At 42.1% G+C, this 11,109-nt stretch overlaps 1 protein-coding gene across 1 annotated transcript in view; it reads left to right on the top strand.

Moving 5' to 3' along the window:
- The window catches only part of fhod3b (formin homology 2 domain containing 3b), an 84,041-nt gene that overhangs the window by 62,075 nt on the left and 10,857 nt on the right, over positions 1-11,109 (top strand). Inside the window, exons 6-19 of the mRNA XM_027287163.1 lie at positions 784-878; positions 1,774-1,885; positions 2,630-2,724; positions 3,275-3,418; positions 3,601-3,848; positions 5,167-5,448; positions 5,583-5,963; positions 6,794-6,856; positions 7,385-7,495; positions 7,681-7,812; positions 8,185-8,235; positions 9,030-9,220; positions 9,850-10,401; positions 10,489-11,106. Of these exons, the coding sequence (XP_027142964.1) occupies positions 784-878; positions 1,774-1,885; positions 2,630-2,724; positions 3,275-3,418; positions 3,601-3,848; positions 5,167-5,448; positions 5,583-5,963; positions 6,794-6,856; positions 7,385-7,495; positions 7,681-7,812; positions 8,185-8,235; positions 9,030-9,220; positions 9,850-10,401; positions 10,489-11,106 (3,075 nt within the window). The remainder of the gene's footprint in view (positions 1-783; positions 879-1,773; positions 1,886-2,629; positions 2,725-3,274; positions 3,419-3,600; positions 3,849-5,166; positions 5,449-5,582; positions 5,964-6,793; positions 6,857-7,384; positions 7,496-7,680; positions 7,813-8,184; positions 8,236-9,029; positions 9,221-9,849; positions 10,402-10,488; positions 11,107-11,109) is intronic.

Here is an 11,109-nt window from a genome sequence, read left to right on the forward strand (position 1 = left end):
AATAGTCAAACAAGACTTCCAAAAATGTTTCACTTTCAATGTGTTCGTGTGTTTATGCTTCAGCTTTTTTTCCCCCCCTGTGTCAGCTAATGTATCACCTGAAGTTACAGTGGGTTCAAGCTGAGCTCATCCTGTTGCTCTGGTCTTCTATGTAAATGCATTGACTCCCTATGTGTGGAGGGCCACTGAGATGCTGGTAAAATAAAAATGTACATATTTAAAGGCAGCTTTCATCTGTTCCACTGCAGTCCAACGCCGTTTGTCTCCCTTCCCCCCATCTCTTTCTTTAACAGAAGCCACTGTACACTTTTACTGCCCCCCATTGAGATCCCTTGGCTCTTATTATGTTCTTATTTATGTATCCTGTTACAGATGGAAGTCATATCAGCATCCACTGAGGCACCCAGCTCAAATATTTTCCCTCCAGTTGTGTCCACTGACTTTTTTCTTCTGTACCTGTAACTGTTTGAAAAGTTTAGCTCCATAGCAGAAGAATGGCATTAATCAGTTTCTCTTACAATACAATGTTTATGCATGTATCTGTGTCAGTGACTGTTCATATATATATGTATATTTTATTACCAGAAGAGAAAAATAATAATATGGTAGATAATTTTCACCTGCATTGCATAGCAAGGGTTTCACAATCATTGAGACACAACCAGTTCTTTTGTATGTTGAGCAAGACAAATTTGATGACAAAACAAAACTGAAATGGTAGATGACTAATGAACCCCATCTCTCTCTCTCTCTCTCTCTTTCTCTCTCTCTCTCTCTCTCCAGCTCTTGGTCAGATAATGCTGTACGTGGATGGGATGAACGGCCTCATATCTCATAATGAAACGGTCCAGTGGCTTTACACCCTGGTCGGATCCAAGGTAAAGAATATGACCATTAATTTTCACTACAGCCCGCACAGTAGATAAACTGTAAAAATCAACTCAGTAACCCCATCTGTGCACTGACAAAGTTGAAATGATCACATGCGCTGTCACTGTGGCCACTTCAGCCCTCTTGTGGCCAGAGTCGGATATGCGCAGCATATTTTGCAGCACATCAGTGAACTATGTTGACTCTCATCCCCTCACTGTTTTCTGTTCTTCTAATTATTTTTCTGCATTCCTGTGTAAACACTGAAATAATATTTGGCATCCACCTTGTTATTTTTAAATCAACCCTGTCTTCCCAATCATTTGATATGGCAAATCTCCATCGCCAATAGTAATTTACACTGTGATCACTGGGGGGTTTCTTGTCCAATCGTAGTGCTGATGTGGCAGCTGTTCAGGAGTGTTAAATTAACTCTGATGGTTTTATAACCACTGACACGATGTTGATTTTCACTCTAAAGCTAATTAACATTGACAGCCTTGCTTCATATCAGGTCTATGGCCTACTTTTTTTTATTAGTTTTCTCTCTCCTTTTTCACATTTTTGTAGGAGTGTAAATTTTGACTAATATTAGACTATTCAATGTTTAGCATTTTTATCTTTGTGCTATTTGAGTACAGATCGGTATCTTCTCCTGAGCTGTTAAATCTATTTAATGTTGTCTCAACATTGCACTAGGTTCTCATCAAATCGCTCAAGATGGTTCAGACAGGAAAATCTTTTATGAGATATGGATATTTTATGTTGGAAGTTGAGGGGCTGGCACAATAAAAACACAAAGTTTACAACTAAAATTAAATAAATGATGTGTTATATGCTTGCATTTAGGGGCTGGTGCCACTTTGTGATTTCTGTATTAACTGTATTTTTCTCTTTGCGTAGTTCCGTCTGGTGGTGAAGACAGCCCTAAAGCTGCTGCTGGTGTTTGTGGAGTACACCGAATCCAACGCCGCCCTGCTCATAAAAGCTGTGAACGTGGTGGATGCCAAAAGAGGTAAGAGTCCAGACTAACCACCCAGCAGGGTTATAAATGCATATCTTCTCTAATAGGAGATTCTGTACACTTTATAGTGTGTTACAGGGACTTTGGTATGTTAAAGTCAGTCACAATTTGCATTTTAATGTAGATTTTTTCTTCACTTACACTTACACTAATCAAGCCATCCATGTTGGCTGTAATGCCGCTCATCTGACCGCAGATCACAGTCTTCTGTTACACAGTTGTCAGATCAGTTCTGCGCAGCTTCCTGCTCATGCATAGAGCTAGGCTTATTGAGAGAGACTGTAACTCCTGCCTGCAGTGGGGTTCGATTACGTGTCGCTCTTAAAAGGCACCACATTGTACTGTAACACACAACAGGAGGTTGAGCTTTAGTGTGCGGGGGTCGGGTATCTCTCTGTCTCAGCTCCGTCTTATCCCATCACTTCTGCTGTTGCGTAAGAAGACGGAACCTGATATGCAGTCTCCTGATGAGCTGGAGATGGACTTGACCCTTGTGGCTGAGACACAGGGCTGCTTCTCTCTCATTGGATGTTAAGTCGCCCCTGATGTTAATCCACTGCCACTTTTCGAAAGGAAGACTGCACTAACTTTACTCCTCCTGCTTTAGACGCGACATGACAAACTAGTTTGTGTTTTATTATAATCTAGTGTCTATGGAAAAATACAGGTCGCTGTGTGATGCTGTGCAGTTTGTCTTGTGATATGCAGTGTGTTGCGTGACTTTTGCTTCTTCAGACACAAAGCTGTGGTCAAACGTCATGGAGATCCTGGACGAAAAGGATGGAGTGGATACAGAGCTGCTGGTGTATGCAATGACACTCATCAATAAGGTCAGTGAATGAATACCACCTAAGACTTAACAACTAGCAGCAGGTCTGCTTCTTTACAATATATTCTCTTTCTCTGGGTTTAAGTGTTGTATTAAAATGTAATCTACATGTGGGTGTCTTATCTGGATGAGAAGAAAAGTGTGTTAGTGTGAGGTGCAGCAGCATTGTTTCCAGACCACTTTGTTAGCTCGATTGAATCAAGTGTCACCAAAATGAAAACGTAAAGATGGTCAAGCTCTCTAAAAGATTACAGTTTACAGTATCATGTGTACAATTAATCTGCCCTGTTTTTCATAGTGCACAGATAAAACCTGATCCAATTACACTGGAGTCAATATATAAGTGTATTAAATTATACTGATTGATTTATTTATATAGAATATCTGGTGACAGATTATATTTCAATATGAGAATTAAAGAAAATGGTTTCTGTCTCACTTTATTATACCAATATATCTTTTCCTTCAGTTAATCTAAAATCATAATAATCTAAAAACATTGCAGAGACAAGGCTTATCATGTTTCTTTATTGAATGTGTTTGTTTTTCAGACTCTGGCAGGCCTCCCAGACCAGGACTCGTACTACGACATGGTGGACTGTCTGGAGGAGCAGGGCATTGAAGCCATGGCACAGAGACACCTAAGCAGGAAAGGCACTGACCTCGACCTTGTGGAACAGTTCAACATCTACGAGGTCAGGAAGCCTACCCTGCCCACATTATCACATAACAACTAGCCTTAATGTCATCTCAATGGACATGTGTGTTTCATAATAGATTGTAGGTCATGTGACTTTTCTTGCATCCATACAGCAGCCAGAAAGGAAGTGTGTGTGCAGTTTATTTACTCAGTTTCTCTCTGATATCTCTGACCCAGATGACTCTTCGCCATGAGGACGGAGACGAGGAAACCCAGTTGCCTCCCAGCGCCCGCAAGGACCGTCGGCGGGCCAGTGTCGGCGGCACCAATGAGAGGCGCGGCCTCGAGAGAAGACGCAGCCGGAGACATTCTCTGCAGAATAGTAGGGGCCACGTTTCTGCCCCAGCATCACCCTGCAGCCCTCACACTCATGCAAGCAGCTTCCAGGCCTTCGGTGGCCAACGCATTGAAGACATCAGTGAAAGGTGAGGCAAGGGGAAGATGGAGAAAAACAGAAAAGTGGACGATGTTTAAGAGAAAGAAACTTTATCCTTACTCCCTTTTTAGTTTGAACTCAGTTTAATCCTGGTTTAGCCAGGGAGGGTTTGTTTTGATCTTGTATATTTTAAACCCTGAGAGATAGCTACAGCTAGAAAGGAATCACAAATTATTCCTGGGTCTGTGGAGTATTACTCTGTTTCACAGGAAACAGCTTGACTGCAAGTGTTGCATTATATTTCAGTCTTGGAGAGATGCGTCGATACTGTCACAAGCCAAAGCAGAGAATTTAATTATATAGTCATTTTAAAAAAGGCAAAGAGGAGACCGTTGCTGGAAAGTGACATTTAAATTAATTTTCCCACTGTCAAAGACATTCTCCTGCCACCGATGGAAATAGGAAGCTTGTGTGAACACATGATATGAGCTATGTGCTCTCTGCCTCACGCTTCTGTCAGTGAGAGTGCATTCAAGTCCACAACGTCATCTGTTTTGGACGTGACAAACTCGTGTGACTACACAAACTGAGAGAAACCACGACTGGTGATTCAGACAAGAAGCAAATTGCAATCTTGTTTAATTGCACAGTAGCTTGGACTGTACCCTATAAAAGCACCAGAAAAACTTACTTTTATGGAAATTATGTTAAGCCTTTATTTCATTTTTTTTATTATAAAAAATGCATCACAAGACAAAAACAAGGCAGGAATGTTAAACTGGAAATTATTTGATGCACCACTGATTATTGTCTTTCCTGGTTCCACATAACTCAATCTATTATCATCAAAAACTAAACTAACTTCTTTTTTTTTAAGTAGCATATCATGCACCAATATTCCTGGTAGGACTCAGGTCTTTAGGTGTACTTAAATTCAGTCCAGCAGGTCATATGAGCTTCTTCCAGTTCACCACAGGAAATCCAAGCTGCCTTTGAAGTTTTCCATATTGTTAATGAAATCCAGACAACCAGGAGGGATCCAAATAGCCAACTGGCCACAGACTCATGTATGACGATGTATTCCAGATCAGCTCAAACACACAAGATATTTCTAGCAGCTCGAACTCTTGTTATTGAATTCAGTCTTTTTCTCTTCAATTCAAATCACTTAGAGATGTTTTATGTTATTATGTATTAATGCTGCCATAGACATGTAGTTGTAACTGTTGCCTGTGCATATCAGTATCTAACATTTTGAGGCTGTTGTCATAACCGACTAACCTTCTTGTACATCTTCCAGTGGTTGTCTCTCCTCTACACTAATACTTCTTTTATGTTTTTTCACAAGCGTGTTTTTAGTGTTTGTCATTTCTGTGTGTGTTGTCTCTCCTGGCCATTCTTATTCTCTGTGTTTTCATATTGTCCACTTTGTCTTCCCTCTTGCCTGCCTACATCCTCCCTTTCCTCCTTTCAAACCTCGACCCCTCCTCTCACCACAGAGAAGAGGAAGAGGAGGAGGAAGGAGAGGGGGAGGAGGAGGAGGAGGAGGAGGAGGAGGTGGAGGAGGATGAGGATGAGGAGGACGAGGAAGAGGCAGATGATGAAAGTCATCCAGTCACTGAGTCCTCTACTAGACAGGGCAATCACAGGTATTTTAGGCCTTCTGGTTTCCTAAGCAGTTTCCCCGTTTTCCTCATGCAGTATCTCCCTAGTTTTTCTTCTTCCATTTGAAAGTATGATCTTCCTCACTCCCTTTGGACTCTCTTGTATTTTGTCATCCTAGTGTGGCTCCAGCTGTAGCAGACACTCCTAACATGTGTCTGAACTTAAAGTGTATGGCCAACATCCTCCCTAAAGCCAGTGACCCTGAAGGGCAGAGAAAATATCTCAGCGTCAAGACCAGGACATCTTCTCCTGTGTCCGTTGCACCTAAAAAGAGGACCCTTAGTCCTTGGCGTGTTCCTCCCCAGCCATCTGACTGTGTCTTCCCTGTTGCTCTGAGTAAAGTGCCAGGCTCGGCACGCCCTCAGTGTCAGTCTACCCCAACCTCCCCCCCTTCCCCTCCCCCCCGATGTCTCCCTCCTTCCCCTGATTTGAACCAGAGCCAGGTGTCTGTTGGGGACGAGGAGAGTGAGAAGGGCCGGGACAGAGAAAGGCACCACAGGTATAGGGGCAGGAGCTACAGTTCATCTACTTGTGTTACGTCCAGATCATTACGCCTCACAATGTGGACACTCACTTTCCTCCCCATCACTGGTGTCTGTGTCTCTTTGTAGCTCACTGTGCACAGCATAGACACCTACAAACATCACACGAGTAAAAGCAGTCATTCCAAACACTAAAATACTATATATTTTCTGGAATATGTTATTCTGCTAAATTGCGTCCTATGAGCTTATTTTGTCTTTACCTCCTTCATCCTTAAAAAATGCTTTCTTGATCATGGTGGCTTTTATTTCAGATGTGATTTATGTTGCATCCGTCTCCAAAGACATACTGTACCAGAAAAAGGAAAGTCATAATTACTTCCTTTTCTCAGTGACTGAAAGGCATTATTTTGCAGAACATTTAGTACTCATCTGTCTTTCATTGTGCCTCTGCACCACAGTTAATCCAAGACAAGTCAATAAATTAATTCAAAGCATTAAGGAATTCAAAATATTAGCATGAGTCACAGTCACTGTTTCTGTAGCAACAGAAACACATCTGGACTGGCACAGCAGTTCCTCATTGTGTATCTCTAGCGATCCCCTGTTCTGAATGTCAAACAATAAAAAGTAAGAAGTCATTTTATTGCCTTCTTGATAGCACATTGACTCAGTACTGCAGATAGAGATAGCTTTGCCCCTGTCAGCTCTGTTGTTGTGTCTTGCAGCCCTCCTAACTTCGACTGCTCTCACTGTCTTCTTAGCGTGACTAACATTTAATTGTTTTGTCATTGGACTTTCTGACCTGACTGTTTTTCTCTCTTTTTTTCCTCACTTTCATCTTCAGTCTGACAGACATAAACAGCTCTCCTACATCTTACTCAGCTAGAAAGCCCTGCTGGGCTGAAAGGTAAGGCTGGTAGCCAACAGGTCAGGTGTGGAGACAGGAGTGTGCAGAGACAAACCATATGACGTCTCTGCACAACTGTGTTTCCAGTGATCGATTCCAACTATTATTATTATTTAGTAAATAATAATAGTTGGAACGCTTGCACAACACATCATGTGTAAATAATATTTACATGTGTTGTGCAAGCGTTCTAGGACAAAATGTGCATAATTTGCTGTTAAATCCAACATGGCATTACAAGAAAAAAGTTGGCCTGCTGAAAAGATCAGTTTATGAAAGATTACCCCCATGTACAGATGTGAGCAATGCACCCTTCAGAGTTTGATGCCATGGCATGTTTAGTGCGCTGTTCTTTTACTCAACACAGTCATGTCTCAGTGTAAACTCAGCAGTAAGACATTGGAATTCACTTTGCATCACATCACATCACAGATTCTCCAAGTTGATCTTCAGACCTCTTCTCTGTCTTTCAGTGGAAAAAATGTCTTAGGAGAGAACAAAGCATTTGTTTTCCTTCTCTTTTAACAGAATCAGTGCCAATGGCACTCCATACCCTGGCAGGCACCAGGCTCCCGCATCACCCATCCATCGCTTCACTAGTTCAGCAACCCCGACACCAGACTCCAAACCGGTTGACAGGTTGGCATCTCAACTTTTTCCACAGCTAATGCAGAACATTTTGTGGACATGGTTGATCAACTGTAACTCAATCCATCTGTAAAGCTCCTGTTTGAACAAATGGGCAAATGCCTGAATCAAAACACAAACCGATCACTCAATTTTTGATAATGTTATCATATTTGTTCTTTCTCTTTGGCGTTTAGACCTTTAGGGAGCTTACTGAGTTCATCGTACAGACAGCATCAGGAATCTCTGGCTGCAGAGAGAGAGAGGAGACGTCTGGAAAGAGAAGAGCGTCTGCAGAGAATCGAAAGAGAAGAGAGGAACCGCTTCAAGTTAGTCTCACCTTACCAATATGTATAAATACACATAACATATTATTTCTTTTCTTTGTACCGTAGGCAGCTGCATGGCCAAAAAAGCCATTTTGGCATGTGATTTTTAGAAACATTTGTCTCCAGTCTTGACTCAGGGGAGAGATGTTCGCAAATCTCCTGTGAGTCTGATACAAGCTGGGCTGTCTTTATCATGAGCATCATTAGATATATTGAATTATGGCAGGAGGAGTTCTACTCGGGTGACTTATCTTTTTATGAGGCTCTTCTTCCTTTCTCTGCACTTACCATTTGATTTTTAGTTAAGGAATCATCAGGTTTAAAATAAATATTATTATATGCTAAATTGACAACACTCTGTTTCTATTTCAGTCAAAATTATGTAGACAAGAGGGAAGAAGTACGACAAGCCAGAGAGGAAAGGTGAGTTTGCTTTATTTCATGAGTTCAAACAATAATGCTGCAGATGTGATGATAGATCAAACATCTAAGGAGGTTTGTGAATGCTTTGAGATCCTATTTTAAAATTGAAAGCAGATGTAAAGTCAGTTGCACCCAGCCTCTGGCTGAATTATAGGTGTAAGAGCTGCTTCAGGCCTGCTCACCATTAAGACGTCGCAAAGTTAACTAGACAAGTGTGTAATTGTTTTTCGGCATGGATGTGGTCCGGTTATCTCCCTTCCAACCGTGTCCGTGTGCGAGTGTGTGCGCCATGTAATTTATAGCTCATTCTTATGCCTTCATTTTTTTTTTTTTTTCACCTCTGTGAACTGGAACGTGGATCATGGAATTTTTAAGAATGTGTGAACTGGGGTCAGTAAGCTCTCTGGCAACTTTAACAAAAGGACATCATTTGTCATCATTTGAGTCCCTGAGTAAAGGGATTACAGATCCATTTTTCCATAATTACACAAACATGTCATGCTATTTGCTTAGCATTGTTCACTAAAAGCTGACTGAACTTTTAGCACTGTTGGAGGAATTTCTGTCCAATATAGTGTCTAGTATTTTTGACTTTATCAATTTCTCTGAAGGCTTATTATAGGATGATAATTTGAGTAACATTTTCACAACTTTCAGAAAATAAAGCTAAACAACACATTCCTTTGCATGTGTGCATCTACCTTATTATACCACAACTGTCAAACTTAAACAACATTTAGTCCAGATCAGCGTGCATTTAAACCACATCTGAAAGCTACATTTGGTTATTGCAGGTACAAGGCAGTAGAGAGGCTAGCTGCTGAGGAGTTTGAGCGAGAACGTCCCAGAGTGCCAACAAGAGGACGGACAGAAATCACTTTATGTTTGAGTTCCAACCCTGCCAGCCGGTCAGCCTCCCGCTGCACCACACCGTCATCCATTTTCTCACAGGAAGACACCATTACCACTGCACACCAGACGCCAGGTAAATGACGCTCGCCAAGCATTTCTTCATCATTAGTACCTGAGTGATATGAGTACGAATGGAGTGTAATGTTGGCTTGCAGAGCTGGCAGAGACAATGCTGGCTGTCAGTGCACCTGTTACACACAGTGGACTTGGCATTAACACATTACTGGGTAATTATTGATCAGAAATTTGATTCAGATCCACTTTAAATGAGTTATTGAGAATGTGACTCTAGACATACACATTAAGTGAAACTGGGATATTGTAGGAAAACAGATACAGACAGTCTGTCTAAACAGTGTGGGGTATTTTTCCTGTTAACTCCAACTTCCTTTGGCCTTAATGAGGCCTCAGTAACTTTAGGTTTCTTTTAATTATACAGTAGTTTATTTTTCTAAAATATACTTCCAAAAGAAGATTTGAATATGTTCTACAAATGCGTTGTATTTTCATGAACCACGGTAACATGCTTTGTCAATTACTTCTACAGTCTCAGTAATTAAGGATATGTCAGGAAACAATTTAAAGCTGTTTGAATTATAAACAAGGAATGTTTCTGAAGACTATCAGATAATATAAGGGCATATAATCGAAGTACTTAAAGTAACATTTTTTTTTTCCACGTTGTTTTGATTTCTCTTCCAGGAACAGAACACATCTCAGAGCCAAACTATGACCCGCAGACCAGGACCAAAAGTCCAGCGCCAGAGTTAATAGTATCGGAACCTTCCCCCATGCCTCCCTCCGAGCCAGACGAGCAGCAGACTCAGACAGAGTCGCCTGCAGAGACAGAGGACGTTGTTGAGCCCAGAGACCAGAAAATGACGGCAGAGACGGCGTCACATGAACAGTCGGACATGAACAAAGAAGAGAGTCGAGAGCAGGAGAAACTTGAGGAACAGAAACAGTGCACAGATGAGGTAGTGGTAGAAGAGCAGGTAGAAGAAGCTGAGGTGTCAGATGTGGCAGAGGTGGGAGAGCCAGATGCAGAGGCGAATGTTGAGTTAGAGGAAGAGTTTGAGAAGGAGCAGCCGACAGAAAGGGATGTAGAAGACAGTGTACTGCTGAGCGAGAAGGAGAGACAGAATGAGGAAGTGAATGAAAAGGACAACTGCTCGGCATCCAGCATCTCCTCCACGAGTAGCACTCTGGAGAGGGAAGAGCGGGAGGAGAAACTCAGCAATGACATTGAAGGAGGTAAGATTGATGCTAATTTCATTCACTTACTTTAATAACCAACTATGTATATTTCTCTCAATGCCAAAATTGTTTGTGGATCAACAGGCCAATGGACCCAGTGCATTAAAGACGCAGATGTGAATGACCAGTGTAACAAAATACTCAACAGCAAGCGCTTCATGCTGGACATGCTTTATGCTCAGAAGACAGCCAGCAACGATGAAGAGAATGTAGCAGAGACGGAGAAAGAAGCATGTAAATGTGAGAAGGAGACAGAAGTCAGTGACTCCTCGGTGGCTAGCTTGGCCAGTAGGATCTCCACACTGGAGGCTCACAGACAGGCCAGAGAAGAAAATGTGAAGAAAATGGAGGTGGGACATCTGGACAACCAGGGTAGTGTGCGAGCCGTGGCAGAGAAGTTTGGAGATTTAGTCAAAGGCCTGACATCTCATCCTGAGGCAGAGGCCTCGAAAGAGCAGCAGCAAACGGACAAATCATCAACCGGTGCCTCATCGACGTTACCGCCTAAGAAAGAGTCAGATTATATCTGGGATCAGCTGATGGCTACACCCAGGGAGCTGCGGATCAAAGAAATGGACTTCACAGACCTGAGGGACGAGGATGACCTGGACATTTTAGATATGGACAACGTGATGGGAACAAGTGACATGATACCACCACCTCCCCCTCCCCCATGCAGCTCAGCCCTACCACCACCCCCGCCAC

This window comes from Larimichthys crocea, chromosome XIII, assembly GCF_000972845.2.
Source record: "Larimichthys crocea isolate SSNF chromosome XIII, L_crocea_2.0, whole genome shotgun sequence".
NCBI classification, from domain to species: Eukaryota; Metazoa; Chordata; class Actinopteri; family Sciaenidae; genus Larimichthys; species Larimichthys crocea.